General features: G+C 59.5%; 3 protein-coding genes across 8 annotated transcripts in view; 1 reads left to right on the top strand and 2 right to left on the bottom strand.

Moving 5' to 3' along the window:
• MXRA7 (matrix remodeling associated 7) overlaps positions 1 to 7,287 on the bottom strand; it is a 19,462-nt gene extending 12,175 nt beyond the window's left edge. For 2 of the 4 annotated variants that reach the window (XR_014792987.1, XM_084862093.1), the window contains exon 1: positions 6,994 to 7,278. Coding sequence is in view for 3 of the 4 variants with exons in the window: in XM_084862093.1 (XP_084718219.1) it covers positions 6,994 to 7,230 (237 nt within the window). In the remaining variant the exon portion in view is untranslated. Of the gene's footprint in view, positions 1 to 6,993 lie in introns of all 4 variants that reach the window. The other 2 variants (XM_084862094.1, XM_084862095.1) reach the window with 1 other exon arrangement.
• Positions 6,846 to 18,480, top strand: METTL23 (methyltransferase 23, arginine). 2 transcript variants are annotated; one of them, XM_084862083.1, is made up of 5 exons: positions 6,846 to 6,861; positions 16,530 to 16,634; positions 17,595 to 17,832; positions 17,919 to 18,003; positions 18,121 to 18,480. In XM_084862083.1, the coding sequence occupies exons 2-5, from the start codon at positions 16,551 to 16,553 to the stop codon at positions 18,284 to 18,286; spliced, it is 573 nt and encodes a 190-aa protein (XP_084718209.1). In that variant the 5' UTR covers positions 6,846 to 6,861; positions 16,530 to 16,550; the 3' UTR covers positions 18,287 to 18,480. The 2 variants fall into 2 exon arrangements, with proteins under 2 accessions (XP_084718209.1, XP_084718208.1); XM_084862082.1 differs by lacking the exon at positions 6,846 to 6,861 and adding an exon at positions 14,053 to 14,410.
• On the bottom strand, positions 8,703 to 13,997 carry JMJD6 (jumonji domain containing 6, arginine demethylase and lysine hydroxylase). Of its 2 annotated transcripts, XM_084862034.1 has the most exons (7): positions 13,571 to 13,854; positions 12,736 to 13,124; positions 11,791 to 12,077; positions 10,935 to 11,032; positions 10,370 to 10,461; positions 9,590 to 9,728; positions 8,703 to 9,097 (listed from the first exon to the last, which is right to left on the bottom strand). In XM_084862034.1, exons 1-7 carry the CDS (start codon positions 13,697 to 13,699, stop codon positions 8,966 to 8,968), a joined length of 1,266 nt encoding a protein of 421 aa, XP_084718160.1. In that variant the 5' UTR covers positions 13,700 to 13,854; the 3' UTR covers positions 8,703 to 8,965. The 2 variants fall into 2 exon arrangements, with proteins under 2 accessions (XP_084718160.1, XP_084718159.1); XM_084862033.1 differs by lacking the exon at positions 10,370 to 10,461 and having other exon boundaries at positions 10,897 to 11,032; positions 13,571 to 13,997.

Raw genomic sequence — 18,480 nt, 5'->3', positions numbered from 1 at the left:
GCTGGGCACGGACAGGGCGGCTCTCCTCTCAGCCTCAGCCCCACTGCCACGTGGGCCCAGCTGCCCTGGGCCCCAGTCGGTGCCCGGGGTCTCCCGCAAAGCGTCTCTGTGGCTGCAGGGTCCCCAAAGACGCCCTGGATCAGCACATCCACGTGTAGGGATGCGCTGGACTGGAAAGCCGTCCACAGTCAGTTACTCGATGGCTGACTGTGCGACAGAAAGCAAAGCGACGCTCCTGGATGTGTACCCAGAGTGACACGTTACAGGTCAGCACGTTTGGTTAATATGTTCACCAAAATATCACCCGTTACATGTGTTACCATGCATGCAGACCACCCAGCACCGAGTACTAAAAAGGAGGCGTGGCTCAGTGGTTGAGTGTCGACCTATGAACCAGGAGGTCACGGTTTGATTTCTGGTCAGGGCACATTTACCGGGTTGTGGGTTCGATCCCCACTGGGGAGGCATGCAGAAGGCAGCCCATCACTGATTCTCTCTCATCATTGATGTCCCCCCCCCCCCCCCCCGGCCTCTCTGAAATCAGTAACAATATTTAAATAAATAAATATGTACAGGTGGGCATGGTGGCCTCTAGGAGGGCGGCCAGCTCTCCGAGGGGCTGTGGGAGGCCCTCCCACCCCCACCCAGATGCTGGCCCACACCAAGAATTAAAGTGAAAGCTTAGCCGGGACCGGTTTGGCTCAGTGGATAGAGCGTCGGCCTGCGGACTGAAAGGTCCCGGGTTCGATTCCGGGCAAGGGCATGTACCTGGTTGCGGGCACATCCCCAGTAGGGGGTGTGCAAGAGGCAGCTGATCGATGATTCTCTCTCATCGATGTTTCTAACTCTCTATCCCTCTCTCTTCCTCTCTGTAAAAAATCAATAAAATATATATTTAAAAAAAAAAAAAATAAAAAAAAAATAAAGTGAAAGCTTAGCATTCAAACGTCAGCATGCCCGGTGTAAAAGACATTTAATAAGTAAATATTCCACTGACGTTCTGTAGGTGTAGCATTTACACTTCTTAGTGATTATTTAAAACCGCACTTGGACTTGCGGGCACCCCTATCCTATATCCCAGAGTTAGATGGAAGATAAACAGCGTGGGCTTCGTGGGAGGCCCGTGGAGCTCTGTAAACTTCTGGAGAGTCTGTGACTTCCATGTGCAAAGGAGAGTCGCCTTTCACTATGAGACGCAGTGAGCTTTAGAGAGCGGGAACTGGCCTCTGGCTGTGCTGTGTCGGCACCGAAACCTCCCTTCAGAAAGGGCCCTGAGAAGGCCCAGGTTCCTGGGAACGACCAGTTGGGGCTCAGCCCCCACCCCTCCCCACACGGGCATGTGGCTGTGCCCCAGGGCCACGTCCCCCTGGTCCTTCCACCCCGGCCGTCCCTGCATGTGAGCCACTCAACTCCAAGTTTCCGCCCCAGCAGCCAGAGCCCTGCCACTGCCGCCCGCTCACACGGTACTCCGCACGCCAGAGCATTTCAGTCCTTCAGGGTGGTCGCGGGTGGAGGGGCCTGGCCAGGCTCCAGGGAAGAACGGCTTTGCTAGTCCAGGAAGGCACAGCGTCCGGTTGGCTACTCGGTGGGTTTTAGATAACATCGTCAGGGAAAGGGTTCCATCGTTGGTTTATAAGAGTAACAACAGTCCTGGTCGGTTTGCTCAGTGACTAGAGCGGTGGCCTGCGGACTGACGGGTCCCAGGTTCGATTCCAGTCAAGGGCATGTACCTTGGTTGCAGGCTCCTCCCTGGCCGAGCTCTGATTGGGGCTTGTTTCTGTCACATCGATATTTCTCTGTCTTTCCTCCTCTCTCTAAAAATCGATGGAGAAGTACCCTTGGGTAAGGATTAAAAAAAAAGTAACAGAAACGAAAGCGCTGACACCGGTCACAGGAGGCAGAGGGTGTGTTTCAGAAGCTGTGACTGAGACCAAGAGGAGACAGACCTTCTGGAAGCTCTTTAGCCTCCGGCCATGCTCCTTGCTTCAGGACGGTGGCCTGTGGCGCCAGAGGGAAGACATAAAGGAAAGCATGTACACAATGCTGGAGCCGGGCTAGCTGCCCTTGGGGATTTCCCTCAGCTGACCGCGCCTCCCACCGTTAGTTCTCCTTCGGCACGCAGTTTTTAGGAACACGTGCACCTGGCTGACACAGCGGGGTCCTCGGGAAGGGCTGAGCCTGAGGGAGGCGGGGAGGCCGTGGAGGGGGCGAGATTCTGAGCCGGCGTGAGGGGAAGCTGCCCGGTCCGGGTCTGTGGTAGTTGGTTACGAACACAGCCTGCTCTGATGGGAGTAAACCGGTTTCATGAGAATTGTGAGGGGGGACACCCTCTGAGACAGACGACTGGTGTGACCATGGTGGTCCCCAAAGCAGGCCCTGGCCGAGACCCAGCCCTGCCCCCCACTACCCTGTGTCAGGGCCGAGACCCAGCCCTGCCCCCCACTACCCTGTGTCAGGGCCGAGACCCAGCCCTGCCCCCCACTACCCTGTCTCAGGGCCGAGACCCAGCCCTGCCCCACTGCCCTGTGTCACATCCTATTATTGGACGGTGACTGTTCGGCTCGGACCCCCAGTGGAGGGGGTGGGTGTGGGCAAAGCTCGGGGAAGTGTCTTCCCACGCCTCACCCATGCCCGAAGCCCAGTGCCCGGTCCCTCCGAGACCAAGGTGGAGGGTGGGCAGAGGGTCAGGCAGGTGGCTGTGCGGCACAGAGCGACTCAGAGGAACCTTGGCTTCTAGGAGCACTGAGAGCCGGACACAAACCCTGCCGCAGCCATTGCCATTTACGGCTGCCCTGGGGATCCAGCCCATCCTCACCAGGAGGCAGGGGAGGGAGAGGGACAGAGACAGAGATACAGATCTGCCCGCCTGTCTGTCTGCTCTCAGGTCCTGCAAACAGGGTTGCTGGGACCCTGTGACCAGCCACCTGAGCTGCCTCCTGCCTCCCCCCCCCCCCGCCCCCCGGTTAATGGGGGTGACTTTGGAGGCCCCATCTCCACCAGGCGGGGTGGAGGGGGGCGGGGAGGGGGGCAGGTTAACTCACTCTGGTGGGACCGCTTGTCCCTCCGCTCTCAGGGGCCTGCATGCACCGCCCAGTAAGGCAGCCGGGGAGGGCCCAGAAGCCCCCACCTCCCCCGATGGGCAGGCTGCCTCCGGCCCCAGGCTCCACGCAGGCTGCGGCCTGACTGCCCCTCCCTCCAGCTGGTCCATCAGGCATCCCAGCTGCTGTCTGCAGCAGAGGGAGCCTCGCCTGGCGGGCGGGGAGGGGTGGGGGAGGGGGGCAGAGAAAGCTGGGCTGGCGCCAGCTGGCGGTGCGGCTGGGTGGCTGCACACAGACCAGCAGGACCGCTCAGCCACCGCAGGCTCCCGACGCGGCTCCGGGCGAGGCCGCAGCTCTGCACCCACACTGCCCTGGGAGGCACCCGGGGACAGGGACAGGTCTTCTCGTCCTGTCCTGGCCCTCGTGGCTCACCAGCTGTTCCCGGGTCCAGCATGGTGCCCTCACTGGCCCAGCAGGCCGAGTCCCTCCCCGCCCCTGAGCGGCCTCTGGGGCCCTCCCTGTCCACGCTCCCCACCCCGCTCAGCCCTCCATTGGGCACCGGCTCATCTGCCACCTCTTCGGTACTTTTCCTGCCGGAAGCCCCGTACAGGCAGCTGCGTGTTTGATTCCAGTGGAGCATCGGACTTCAGACTAAAGGGCCGCAGGGCCGGGTCCATCAGGGGCACGTGTCTGGCTGCAGGCTTGATCTGGCCCAGGTCAGGCATGTGCGGGAGGCAACCAATGGATGTGTCTCTCACACCGATGTTTCTCCCCTCCCCGCTTCCTCTCTCCCTAAATTTTTATTTTTTATTTTTATTTTATTGATTTTTCACAGAGAGGAAGGGAGAGGGATAGAGAGATAGAAACATCGATGAGAGAGAAACATTGACCAACTGCCTCTTGCACATCCCCGACTAGGGGTGTGCCCCCAACCAATGTACATGCCCTTGACTGGAATGGAACCTGGGACTCTTCAGTCCGCAGACCGACGCTCTACCACTGAGCCAAACCGGTTTCGGCCTAAATTATATTAAAAAAATTTTTAAAAAGAGGACGGGCAGGAACAGGGGCCACCCGCCCTCCCCGAGCAGCTCTGCCTCTGCCTGGGCGCTGGCCCTCCAGCTCGCAGAGGAGAGCAGGGAACAAGGCTGGGAGGGGCAGAGGGACCGGCTGCGGGTGACTTCAGGAAGGCCGGCTGCATGGCGAGGACAGCCGAGGGTCCGAGCAGCCAGCCCGTCCGGACGCTCCCCCCGGTTCCTGTGTCTGAAAGGCCCAGCCCCCGGAGGCTGGGAGGACAGGACAGTGACCGTCATATCCTCACCCAGAGCCGCCCACTGTCCACCCGTCAGCATCTTCGCGTTCTCCCCCTCTCCCCCGCACCCACACGTGTGTGTGTGTGTGTGTGTGTGTGTGTGTGTGAGAGACTGTGTGACCAAATGTTTCGGCACGCGTCTTCCCAGGAACAAGGACATTGTCGATGGAGCACTCAAGCTGAGCGCTGAAGCAGTAAAATGATCTCATGAACCATTCGCTTGAAAAAACGTCCCAACTGCCTCCCCAGCGTCCGTCACGCACCCCACCCCCACCCCACCCCTCCAGGACCCGTCAGAGGCTGGCACTGCCTGGTCTGCCAGGGCTCGTGCCTCCTCGAAGGCAGAGGGTCTCCGCCTGTCTGGTTGGGGACGGGACACGGCCAGCTGCCCAGGAGGTCCTGCCCTGTCTGAATGGCACCTGACCCTTCACCCTGCACCACGGTTAGGAAGCCTGTGACACAGCGTCACCAGAACCAGGCTCATTAGGTCAGAGCCTGGCAATCCGAAAATCCCCGCCTCACACCAGCCAGAAAAGCCGTTTCTGGCCTTAAAAGGACCCGCTCCGCTCCGGAGTTTTCCACGGTCACTCTTGTTGGGGGTGGGGTGCGCCTGTGGATCTTCCCCACACGGAGCCCCGAGAAATGCAAGAAAGGGGTTCTCATCCTCTGACTGCCTCTGCCCGCCGCCCTGCCCTGGCGCCTGACCCCCTTTCTGTCCCTCTCAGGTCCCGGCCCTGGAGGGCCCTGGCACCGCGGGACGCTTCCCGGCGCCCCTGGCCCCCGGCGCCCCGGCCCCCGGCCCCCGGCCCGGCGGAAGCCGCTGCTCTGGGCTCCAGGTCCTTCTCAGAAATCAGCTTTGTGAGGGCAGGCAGGGCGGGGAGCGGGGATTAGCAGGGATGTGGTTAATGGAAAAGCAGGGGGAGGGGAGAGGCGAGTTAAGTGCTGCTCTCCCGGCAGGGACTGCCTGCTCGCCCCCTCCCCCTCCCTCTCCTCCCCCTCCCCCCGCTGCCCTGCACTCAGGGAGAGGCCGGAGGCGGCTGGGCCTCACCTGCCTCCCAGACAGACCTGCTCTGTTCCCCGGGGCCTTCCGCAGCTCGAGGGCTCCGGCTGGGACGGCCCGGGGACAGACTGGGCCTGCGCTGGCGATGAGGAGGCCCTTTCCAGGCAGGTTCTGAGCAGCTTCTTCCAGGGGGACCCCACACGGCCGGCTGTGTGCCCCCAGCGCCTGGCCCGGGCCCTGACACAGCAATGACCCCGTGTGTGCCCGTTAGTAAAGGGGCTGGACAGCCCAGAAAGGGCTGGGGGCCTGAGCCCAGGAGGAGGGGAAGGCCTCAGAGGACACGGACTCCACATTAATTCTCGGTCAGTGGTGGCACCTCAGGACAGGGGTCAGGAGCACGCGGTCTGCGCCCGCCCGGACGGTAAGGGCCTGCCCTCCCGGAGCGCGGAGGCTGGGGCTGCGGGACCGGCGGGGAACCCACGTGGTAGGTGCCAGCTGCAGAGCCCGGGCCTTGAGGACGTCCTCTCAGCAGGGCTGTGCCCAGAGGACCCACATCGGGCACAGGGCCGGGCGCCACTGACAGGCACTTTAACCCTCAGTCCAGAGCGGCCACGGGGCGAGAAGGCCACGGAGTGGAGGACAGCCTGGGTGCAGGCAGGAGCCCCAGACGTGGGCAGACCCCAGCTGCCCGCCTGGGAGCCCCAGGTCCCTGGAGAGACCAGTTCCCATCACACCGGGCCGTCCATCCCGGACGCACACGGCAGCCGCCTGTCCAGGCTGGTGACGGAGAAGGTGGGGTTCTCAGAAAAACCTCTCCTCCCCCCCCCCCCGCCCCCGCCCCCCAGGGTGTCTCCAGTGTAAACCATTGTGTCCAGTGGACCTCAGAGTGGGCACCCTCATGGTTTCTACCCCAGCCCATCCCCCCGCCAGGAACGAGCTGGAGTGAGACCAGGCATCTGGCCAGACCCGGGCCCTCGGGGGGGCCTGGAGGCCCCAGGGGCTGGAGCCTGGGACGGAGGCTTCCAACCTGAAGAGGAGCCTGGGCAGGGAGACACCTGGCACTCTGGCCGCCAGAGCCAGGCCAGCGGGCGCATCTGGGCCGACCTGGCAGGCAGGCGGGTGGGCGCTCAGCTGGGGCATGTACACCCATCCCCTTACCCCCCCCCTCCATGCCGGGGCGCAGGTGCAGCGGGAACAACCGGGAAAGGACCGCGGGGGCGGCTGCGATCGTCCGGCCTCGGCGCTCAGTCCCACCCCCTGCGACGTGACATCACCGCTCCGGCCTCGGGCACGGCGGGGGGAAGGCACCGGCCCTTCCTTTCTCTGCACCGGGGGCCGCTCTGCGCTCCGGAAACCGGCCGCCCGCACGTGGCGCGGGGACCGCGGGCGGGGCGCGGGGCGTGCGTCCGGGAGCGGCGGCGGCGGCGTGCGGGGCGCGGGGCGGGAGGAAAGCAGCCCAACAACAACGCAGCTCGGACGGGCCGGGCCCGGGAGCACCCTCCGGGGAGGACGTGAGTTCGCTCGGCGCCCCTTTCCTGCCGACCGTCCCGCGGCGGGGGGCGCGGTTCCCGGCTCCGGGGGGCGGGGGCAGCGGCGCCGGGATGGGAACGGCCGGACGGGGAGGGGGCCGGGCCGGGCCGTACCTGCTTCTCCCCGGCGGCCTGCTCCTCCGGCTCCGCGGGCTCCCGGGGCGCGGCCGCGTCCTCCGTGGCTGCGGGGCCGGGCGGCGCGGGGGTGGCCGGGGGCGCGGGCTCCGGGGCCGCGCGGTCGGGGGGCGCGCTGGCGGCCGGGGGGCGCCGCAGCAGCAGCCAGGCGAGCAGCAGCGCCAGCGCCGTGGCCAGAGCGGGCAGCGCGGCCAGCAGCTCCGCCAGCGCCTCCATCGCCCGGCGCCCGAGTGCGCCCGCCGGGACCCCGGGAGCTTCCCGGCTCCGCCCCAGGGCGGGGCCCCGCCTCGGACCGCCCCTCCCCGCCCCCGGGGTGACGGACCGGGGACCGGAGCCCTAATGAGGCCGAGGAGGGATGCGCCTTCTTTGCCGGCGGCACCGACGCTCCGAAAGCCGATGAGATGACCGTCATCTTTGGCATCGTTGTGGCCCTGTCCGGAGGGTCCTCTTAGAGAATTTGGAAATATAAGTGCCGGTTTGGGCCAAGGAAAGCCAGGAAGCTCATGGGCACTGGCCCGGGACTTCCTGGAGGAAAGAAAGCCGCCGCCGACCCGCTCAGGTCCAGCATCCCAGGCCGCGCTCCCCGCGCTGAGGCGCTGCCCCTCCGGCCCCTCCGGCCCCTCCGGCCCCTCCCGCCGCTCCGGCCCCTCCGGCCCCTCCCGCCGCTCCGGCCCCTCCGGCCGCTCCGGCCGCCGCCTTCAGCACAAAGCGCTGCCCGGAGCCAGCTCCAACGGCCTGGGGGCCACTCCGCTTCCGGTTCATCTCTGCGTAACTGATGCCTGGGCCGGTGGAGGGAGAGGAAGCCCCTGTCCTAGCTTCTCCAGGTGTTTGCTATGAATTTGTTCCCCAAAACACCATTCCTTTTCCACCCCCCTTCCCAAGAGTGTTATCTCTATCAGCTCCCGCTGCCAGGGTCCATTCACAGGAGCAGCTCACACCCTGTGGGTAGAAAGGATGGATCCCGAGTGCCCACCTCCTACCTGGCCCTGGTCCTGATCGCCCGGCCCCACTCCTTTGTCCCCACCTCACCCCTGACCCATTATTTCCAGATGCTGGTTATCAAAGAGGAATCACTTGGGGAAAACTGGGTGGCTAATCACTCCAGTTCACATCCAGTTCACTGTCCCAGCCCTGACGGCCGCCCTGCCCCCTGGCGGCAGACAGCCTCTGCTTTTGTTTTCTGTGCACAGCAGCTGGGAGAGGAGCCGCTGTATGTGAGGGGAGGGGAGTGTGATAGGCGGATAGCAACATTGGGGGAAAGCTCACAGCCTTCTGAGGATGCAAGGAAAGTTCTTTAAAAGGGAGGGGAAAACAAACAAAAAATAGGAGGAGCACCATTCATATAACAGAGACTGGCCTCAGGGTTTGCACTCAGTCCTCCAAACAGACATGGCTGCCCTGTCCGGTGCGGGAGGGGAGAGCAGCACCAGGGAGGGAGCGTGTGGTGTTTGGTCACCTGACTCCACCGGAGCCGCTGCCTCTGACTGTCAGAGCAGCCTGGCACAGGAGAGCGGGCACAGCTCGGGCTGTAGATGCCAGGAGTCCTCTCGCATTCCCCCTGGCTAGGACTTCCCCACGCAGGGCGCCCCGTCGAGGGCGCGCGGTGGAGTCCCTGTCCCCCAGGACCACGACAAGAGGAGTGACTCACGAAGGTTTTGGTATTCTCAAAGGAAAAAAACTCAAAGATGTAAAATGCATTTCGTTTTTATTAAATAATGTACAGGTTTCCTTGGCACCATCCAGAGGTTCTTGCCTTTATGCATAAAACCAGCCATAACCACCGCGACTTGCTTCGGCAGCCGACGGAAGAGCTACTGCAGCCACTGCTGAGCGGACTCATCCCCGAGTGTCCTCCTGGGCTCTCGGGCTCGCCGTGTGCAGAGCCCCAGGCCGCCCCGCCCGGCCCGGCCCGGCCCGGCCGCCGCGGGCTCTCCGCCAGAGGAGCGGGGCGTCACCTGGAGGAGCTGCGCTCCTTGCTCACGCAGTCGTCCTGGGAGGTGGTGTCCCCGTTCCCCATCATGCTGCAGGTCCGCCGCTTCTTCCTGCGGTGCATCGTCCCGTCTCCTTCGGACCCCGTCTCACACTGGACACGGGAGAGAAAGCACTTCAACCCACGGAGCCTCCGGCCTCAGGAGACGGCGCCCGTGGTCCGTCCCCCAGAAGCCAAGCAGCCATGCGACTGCTCCGCAGTGCAGTCCGAGTGCCATCAGGCCTTCCTGGTGCCCGAGAATCCCCACCTCCCCGCAGGGGGCTGTCTCCCCCCCCCCCCCGGGGCCCCCCCCCCGCGTTCTCCAACAGGAGGTCTCTGAAACCAGGGCACCCCCTCAGAACACTGAGTACCATTTGGAGGCCGCATCACGGAATTTTATCCACCAACACAGCCTTCTGCGTGAAGGTAAGCACCGCACGTAACGATCATAAGACACTACCTCCCACCGCGAGAGAGGACAGAGCCCCTCCAAGAGGAGGCAGTGTGGTTCCCGAAAGCGAAAAGCTCCCCTCCCCCTCCTGCCGGGAGGAGGGAGTCGCTGCTGTCCCAGGACCTGCCCTGGAGGCCCGGAGCGAGCGGGCTCACCTCCGAGTCCGAGTCGGACGAGCTGGAGCTGGAGGAGCTGGAGGAGTCGCTGGAGCTGTCGGAGGCGATCCCTGTGGATTCCTGAAGGTCAACGGAGTCAGCCAGGACGGCCAGCTCGGGGTGCTCCTGCTTCAGGATCCTGAGAGACAAGGAGCGCCGATCTCAGGGTTGGCCCGGCCAGACAGGCACAGGCACAGGCACGCGCCCGGCTCCGGCTGCGACCTGGCTCTGGGCGCCTGTTGGGAGCGAGGGCTGTCCGTGCAGGGACGCAGTCCGCAGGCTGGGAGCGGAGCCCACACGCTCAGACTTTCCCGGAAGGAAGGAACCCGAGCTCCATGCTGTCCGGCCACCAGCACCGGGCCGGACGCACTGCCACTTCGCGGCCAGGTTTCCCTGACTCAGTCACCTTCCCCCGGGGAGTCAGTCTCTGCCTCGTTCCCTGCGCTGTCCTGGCTGTTTGTGACTCCCTTTCCACACACAGCACACACTAGCGGTCGGTGTTGCACTGACAATGGAACTACTGGTGAGAGCAGAAGCCATCGGGCCTGTGAGAGGAAGTCTGAGGCTAAAACGGAACAGAGCTGGGCCACGGGAGGCAGCAGCCCCCTGGGGACCTGACTGGACAGTGACGGGACAAGCCCTGCGGAGGCCACAGAACGGTCCAGGGGCAGGCGGCAGCCTACGAGGGCACGGGCCTCAGGTGCCCGAGTCCGGGAGAAGCCTCCACCCTTGCTGGCCCTCAGCAGGGGGCTGGCCCTGACAAGCCAGAATCCCTCTTACCCCGAGAGCTGGTCCCTCCAGGTCAGGGTTGGGACACAGTGGCACGGGGTGGCTGGGGGTGGCTTGCACTGCCGCTGCCCGTGCTGTCTGTTCTGTGGACAAACAGAGGAGCTAAGTCTCCGGGCAGGGACCTCACTCCTGAGAACTGAAGGGAGCAAGTTCAAACGGGAATAATGCTGCCGGGTAAGGAAAAGAAACAAGCGAAATAAAACCCACTCAAAATGGCTTCCTCTGCTGGTGAAGGTGAGCACCGCACAGAACGTTCTAGCTCTGGGGAAAGCAAAAACAAAAGGGAAAACGACCCCGATGATGCGCTTGACACTCTGATCACCATTGTGGGGCCACCTGCTATCTCGAGGCTGGAGCATCCTGAGAGCCAGCCCTGACCTTGACCCTCTCCCTGCATCTGCGCACACATCAGCCCGCTTCCGCCAGGCCCGCCTAAGCTCAGCCCACGGTGGGCTCTTTCCATGTTCTCTCCGGTAGAAATTGGGACAAAGCAAAAATAAGAAAAAAATGGCTCTCACCTATACCATTTCCTGGACAACTTTGGTCTCCCTCTTACCGTCTTGTGCCATACAACAGGGAAGTTGGTGCTGCTGGCAAAATTCTGGGTGATGGCAATGGTGGTGTCAAGATTGAGGACAACATGCCACCAGCCTCCTGAAACCCAACAAGGAAACCGTTAAGGGGCCGGGCTCTGTACCCATCGCTCCAGAACATCAACATTACATAGCATTGAACGTGAGCTGCAGGCAGGGTCACTCCCACCGGCGGGGCCTCAGAGACGGGCAGGGCGGGCCTGCTGCTCCTGGCCCACAGTCATGAAGGGCCCGCCGGGAAGTTTACTGGGGGACGGCTGTGCCCACCCTCTGGATCATCTAAGGCTGCTTCCCTGTGACTAGGGCAGAGCTGAGCAACTGCGACACAGGCCAGTTCCTGACGGGCTCTCTCTGGGCCTTTACAGAAAAGTAACTCCCAGCTGGGACCCAAACTGTGAAGGCAGCATGTTCTCCAGCCTCCCAACTCTTAGCCTGCCGGAGGCATCAGGGATGGAACGGATTTCCTGCCTCTGAGCTCTAGGTCACTATTCCTGGCTCAGCCCACCCAGTCCGACACTGTATCAAGCTCCAAGCTACAGAAATATGCACAAGTCACAGAACACACACACGACACTGGGGAAACTAAGATAAAAACGGGTGGGATCCGAAATGCAAAAAGGCTATCCATAGCCATTAGGTATCGAGGTGACAGTGGACAGCAGCGCCCCGAGCACCTGACAACACAGAGCATGTCGCTGTCAGAGGCGGGCAGGCGGCTCTGGAGTCGGCATGGAGGGCTGGCCGGGCTCACTCTCTAGTTCTTCTCTGAAGGGACAAACGACTAAACTCAGAGAGCACTCTGCTTCAGTCCGGCTGTACCTGGCACAAAGACAGTCTCTCCCGGCCGCTGCAAGATCTCTAGGGGTCTGAACTCGGGGGGCCAGGTTGGGAGCTGTGTCCGGGGATAGATGATCTTAAACCAGGTGATGGCTTCATCCTGCTGGTTCCCCCCTTCGTCGCGCGTCACCTTGATGAGCTCCCGGGGCGTGCTGGTGGGGAACAGGCACCAGCGCTTGTGGCCCTGCACCAAGGCGTTCCAGGCGCTGGTGCCCAGGGGGTCGATGTGGATTCCGGTCCCGGAGCGCGGGGGCCCCATCACAAACCACCTGCAGGACAGAAACACCCGAGAAGTGAAGGGCAATTTCACCACATCCCCATGTGCCACAAAGTAGCATGCTTGCATTTTCACATACGACACTGTGTCATCTTTGTTTCCAAGACAACACACATTTCGGCACCTAGAAATGCTGAGTGACTTGTGGGCAGACAGTTCACTGATGAAAAAAGGAAAACCAGCCGAAACCGGTTTGGCTCAATGGATAGAGCGTTGGACTGCGGACTGAAAGGTCCCGGGTTCGATTCCAGTTAAGGGCATGTACCTTGGTTGCGGGCACATCCCCAGTAGGGGGTGTGCAAGAGGCAGCTGATGGATGATTCTCTCTCATCGATGTTTCTAACTCTCTATCCCTCTCTGTAAAAAAATCAATAAAATATATTTTTTAAAAAAAGGAAAACCACTAACGGGGCGCAGCGCTGGACTCACAACTTCCCTTGCAGATAGATCAGTGGTTCGCCTTGGGTTGCAGGGCCAGTCATCTGGGAGCTTCCAGAAATCCCCACGCCCGGGCGGCACCCAGACGGATTCAACCAGAGTCTCTGGACCCCGGTGGGCATCAGCAGCCCCGAATCAGTCCCAGGTGCAGCCCAGGGGCAAGCACGCACTGCTTTGCAGAAGGGGGCGGGCTGAGGGCCCCAGGGCCTTACCTGTAAGGGGGCCTGCGCTTCTCCCCCGCGTACTGGAACAGGTCGTCGGTGAAGAACTTGGGCACCTGGTAGTCCTCCAGGAGCTTCCTCCTCTTGGGGTGCTCGCCGTAGCTGCTGTCGAAGATGTACAGGGGGCTGTCGTCCCGCGTGCTCTCCATGTACTCGATGTAGTACTTCATCTTCATCTTCACCGAGTAGCCGTCGTTGTCCTCCCCGCACTTGAACTTCTGGTTGCGGTACTTCCTCTTCAGGCGCTCCAGCGTCCATTTCTCCTGCGCGGACCAGCCCTCCTGGGCGTTGAGCAGAACCACGGGCTTGTAAGGCCTCTCGTATCGCTCCACGAAGTCTTCCACCGAGAGCTGCAAGGCGTCCGCCCGCTCCACGTTATCCTGGGGGAAGCAGAGAGGATCTACCCAGTTTAAAAAAATCAGGCAACTAAAGGTGTCCCCAGGGCCAACTAGCAATGCCATACCTAAGGAGCCAGGTTTTTGTTCCGGCTTCTACTGGGGTGGGGGTGGGGGTGGGGATGGAGCGGGGGGAAGGACCAGCCCGCGTGCGGGTACGACGCACCCAGAGCCCCCGCACCCGGGGCGGCTTCGCATCTCCCACTTGGGGCCTCGCCTCTTTGACAGCCAGGTCCCCGCGGGTCCCGCCGTCCAAGAGGATCAGGGAGCCACAGGCCTTCTCTTTGAGGGCGCCAAAGCCGTGAGGGTGCAGCTGCCCGGGCAGGGGAGGAGGAAGGGGTGCGGGACCCCGGGGTGCGGCGCGGCGGACTGTGCCCGGGGAAAGGCGCGGCCGCTGGAGCCCGGCCCGGCCGCGATGCCCGCGCGCTCACCGCCACGGCCGCCGGGTTCAGCGAGAAGCTCTCGTAGTAGTTGTGCCGGGTCCAGTCCAGCGAGTCCTTGAGCTCCGGGCGCGCACTCCGCTTGGCCTCGCGGATCCGCTTCTTGCTCTTGTGGTTCATCCTGCGGGGCTCGCCAGCCAGTTCCGCGACGACCGCCGCGCTGCCCGCTCCTGCCGCCGACGCGCTCCCTCCCGGCCCGGCCACGGCCGCACTGCAACGCCCTTCGCTCGGGCCCGGCGCCTTCAGAGCCGCCTTCCAGAAAATTCACTCCCCAACCACCGCCCGGGCCGCGGGTTGGGCGTGCGGCTGCCGTCTTCCCCGCCCCCCGGCCGCTCGCGGCCCGCCATTGGCCTGGGCGCCCGCAGGGCCCTCCTTCACAGACGCCGGGCTGCTGCCATGTTGGGAAGGTCGGGCTGCCGCGGCACCGCCCCCGCGGCGGGCTTCCTGTGCGTCACTTCCGGTGGCGCCGCCTGTCAGCAGCCGACTTCCGCCGGGGTGCCGCACGCGCCTCCCGCTCTGTGTCCCGGTTTCCTGGCCCCGGGTCTCCTCCCCGCGCCGCCGCCGGAGGGGCGCTCCCCTTTCTGGCTGACGATTTAGGGGCCCGACGGGCCCGCGTGGCGCCGGGGAAGCGGCCCAGCCTGTCCCGGGCCCCGCGCGCGCAGCCTGGCGGCCCGGCGCCCTCCGCCGCTGCCGGCCCTCCCGGGACCCACCGACTCCTCGCTGGGTGGCCGCGGCCTCCGGGGGCATGTGGTGCGGGCCCAGCGCTTTCGGTTCTCGGAGGAGCCGGGCCTGGGAGCGGAGGGGCCCATGCTGGAGGTCCGCGTCCCGCAGGTGCGTGAGCGGCACCCGCCCTTGGCGCCGCGGCCCTGGGCGCGCTGGCTTAGCGGTTCTCAGTGCACCGAGGGGGGCGGGCAGAGAGGTTGGGGTCCGGCTGCCTGCCTGTGGGATGGGCCACGGAGCGGATGGTTGGTGTTGAAGCCTTTGGCATAGTACGTCTTTCAGTGAGGAAGCTGGGGACCCTGCAAGGACGGAGCTAATCCACTCCGTTTCCTGCCAGAAAAGTGGCATTTTTAACACCTAATGTTTTCTTTGGTCTCGTTGAAGGGCTTCTTAATTGAGCTTCCTCTGGGAACGGGAGCTCCAACCCTCACTGATGAAGTAAAGCGTTGGGGTTGGCACTCATTTCCTTTCAGCTCACGAATGTCCCCAAACTCAGTAATTGTACCTTGTATGCGTCCGGTTTTTCAAAGCCTTTTCACGTTACCAGTCTTTCGTTTGGTTTTTAACAGCAGCCTGTGACACGGTAACAGTTTAAAGATGAAACAGCTTAAGTGGAACCTATTTCTGAAAGTTGCTAATGCCATCCCGTTGAAATACCCATTTGGATTTCTTCCCAATTTTAGGAAGTGAACATATTCCCTGTGAGAATAGAGGCCCCTTTTTTATTTTCATTTTTTAATAGATTTTTATTGATTTCGGAGAGGAACGGAAAGGTAGAAACATCAATGATGAGAGAGAATCACTGACTGGCTGCCTCCTGCACGCCCCCTACTGGGGATATGCCCTTGACCCGAATTGAACCCGTGACCCTTCAGTCCCAGGCCGATGTTCTATCCACTGAGCCACCCCTACCGGGGCAGGGCCCCTTTTCTTCACACCCAAATCTGCACAACTCTGGTCAGATATCCCCCATTGTCCTGAGTAAAGTACCAGGCAGGCGTTTTTGCCTCTCATTCACCCTACAGCCCTACAGGTGGGACAGGATCTAGCATGTTTTAGGCACTCGCATGTTTGTTGAGTGGACGAGGTTCAGACCTCAGTTTCTTCACCTTTGTTACTTTTACTTCAGCCCCATTTCTACCGCCCACTAGGTGCACCCTTTGCTCTAGGAAACAGGCCTGCTGTTGCAGTGTGTTTAATGAAAGCTTTGTTTGCTTATTTTGTGCCTGGCACTGCACTCAGCAGTTGGCATTGAATCTTCCTATTAGCCCAGTGCTAGTATTTTGTAATTGAGGAACCTGAGCACAGACTTAATAACTCGAGTGAGGTCACACAGCTGGTCAAGTCCAGACCTGGAGTTTGAAGTCGGGCAGACTTAAGAGCTGTGAGCTATGTTATGTTGCCTCGCTAAATACCAGGCTCTCACAATTCTCTTTTTCAAAGCCTGCCTTCGAGGGGATATAAAACTGCCATATGGTGAGCACTCTTCACACGTTTATTCAACAAGCATTTATCAGAGACTCGTGGCTACTCAAACCTCTTCCGGGATGTCTTCCTAGGACCACATTGTTTCTCATTAGCACACCAAGTTATGCCTGTGCTTAAAACCCTCCAGTACCTTCTTGCATTTAAAAAAAGAAAAAAAATGAAAAGAAAAAACTATACTTCCTGTGGCCTATAAGAGGGCAGTTTGGTCCCTGCCTCTCCGTACCTCTGTTTGCACTACACAACCCTGCCTCCAACCCTCCGCCTGTGCTCCCTGTTGTCCAGCCAGAAGCATTAGTTCCTGCTTCTGGGCCTTTGTCTGAATCACCCACACTCCCCAGCTAGTGCAGCCACCTTGTGGTCATTGTCCGTCTCTCCCCGCCCTCCTCCCCCATTACTCTCATATCACCCCATTTGTGTTTTGTTGTGCTTATAGCATTTTCATGAACCAAAATTCTCTCTCCTTACTTGCTGCCTATCTCTCCCTAGTAGGGTACATATGCTCCATGAGTTATATCCTCAGCCTAGAAGCCATTAAGCCACAAGTCTGAATAAATGCTTGTTGAATGAATGTTTGAAGAGTGCTTACCACACAGTATAGCAGTTTTATCCCCCCTCCCCCTCCCAAAACGATGTGAATTGGAGAGCAGGGGAATGTCACTTTTGTAATGGATGCTGGAGTCAGGCACTCAGTTGTGATAAGTATTCCAGTAAATGAGTTATTTTGTACAAAAATTCTTTTCAGGTTCTGCATCTTCAGTATGGAATGTATGTTTGGCCCTGTGCTGTAGTCCTGGCCCAGTACCTGTGGTTTCATAGAAGATCCCTACCAGGCAAGGCTATCTTAGAGGTACATGTGCCCTTGAGGTTTCAAGCACGATGTGTTCAGATATAAGTCTACATGCTTGATATTTTGGCTTTTGTTAAACACAGGGTGGGGCAAAGTAGGTTTACAGCTGTATGAGGTTTCTTCTTGTATTCTTTTCCATACTGCAAACCTACTTTTACCCCAGTATTTTAAAATCGGGGTAACGTGGCCAGCTTTTAAGGCATGCGAGTTGTGATTTTTACATTTGTAATATGGAATTTAAAAAAATATGGCCCACCCAGACTAAAATATTTAGTGTGGCCCTTTAGTTGCTGTGGGCCCTTATTCTGTGAGGCCGTGACTAATTTGGCACGGAAGCAGTCATTGAGGACATCTTCCTCTAGGGTGTCCCAACAGGGTCATTTGGGCTCTTAACATGCCCATCCTCAAACTGGAAATGGGAAGTTTTTTTAATCAGCGGGAATGCAAAGGTATTTCTTGGCATTGCTCATTAAAATGTCACCTTAAACCAATCAGAAAATCCCCTTTTGGAGGAAGCCATTGTAGACCTGTCAGGCTTTATTCGCATGAAAATTAAAGTCAGTAACAAGTGCCTGAGCTTCTAGAGGCAGCAATCCCTACAGTTAACTCCTTTAAGAACTGAAAACAACAGAACAAGTGCCCCAAGAGGACTTCTCTGGTCACATTAAGCAACTAAATGGCCTAAGACACACATTGGGTGTGGAAGCACTTGGTCAGTTGCAGAATACAGGGCACTGTAAGGGACTATAACCGCACTTTGACCCAATTAAGAGGGATCACACAGGCTTTTGCCATAAATTTGAAGCCCAAAGTTCCTACAGGTTAAGGCAGTGTTTTAATTATGGCATGTTTTATAGATATAAGCTCAAACACTGCTCACAGGAATGAAATGGAAGTCTGCTAAGATACAAATTCTTTTGCAGTTTTAGGCAGAAACTTTGAAATGTTCTTTTATACTAGATTGGAGCTGGAGTGAGCCTTCCAGGAATTGTTGCTGCAAAATGTGGCGCAGAGGTAACGCTGTCAGACAGTTCAGAGCTGCCTCACTGCCTAGAAATCTGTCGGCAGAGCTGCCAAATGAATGACCTGCCACAGGTGCGTGTTCTAGGCCTAACGTGGGGTCACCTATCTCTGGACCTTCTGGCTTTGCCACCCCAAGATATTATTCTTGCAGCTGATGTGTTCTTTGAACCAGAAGGTAACTTTTTTTCCTTAATAGCCAATTTGGCCTGATACACAATGTAAGCAGAAAGTCTAGAATATTAATAAGTCCTTTCTTCCTAGACTTTGAAGACATTTTAACTACAGTATACTTTCTGATGCAGAAGAACCCCAAGGTCCAATTGTGGTCTACTTACCAGGTAAGAAGGTAAGCCAAGCTAATCCTGGTTTATTCAATCAACTTTATTAAGTTAAAGCCTTAGGATAACATGAAAAAACACCTGAAGCCAAACAGGAAAATAATTTTAGAAAGTTTATTTTTCAGTGCTGACTGGTCACTTGAAGCTTTGATCTACAAGTGGGATATGAAATGTGTCCACATTCCTCTGGTGTCTTTTGATGCAGACAAGGAAGATATAGCAGAATCTGCCCTTCCAGGAAGACATACTGTTGAAATGCTGGTTATCTCCTTTGCAAAGGACAGTCTGTGAGTTACACCTACAAGCTGTTTTGGGACAATGTCCATATTGATTAGCAACCTGGCATGCCCATGAGGATCCAGACCATGTCAGCCTGAGAGTATAAGCAATGGTCAGATCTATTGGCCTTAAGACTGTGATGTGTCATCTAGACAGTACTTGTGGGACACAGCCATGGAAACAAAAATTAAAACACCTATTAAGGA

This window comes from Pipistrellus hanaki (genome assembly GCF_964339955.1).
Source record: "Pipistrellus hanaki genome assembly, chromosome: 16".
In the NCBI taxonomy this organism is placed as follows: domain Eukaryota; kingdom Metazoa; phylum Chordata; class Mammalia; order Chiroptera; family Vespertilionidae; genus Pipistrellus; species Pipistrellus hanaki.
The sequence above is the reverse complement of the archived record's forward strand: the minus strand, read 5'-3'. Positions and strand labels throughout refer to the sequence as shown.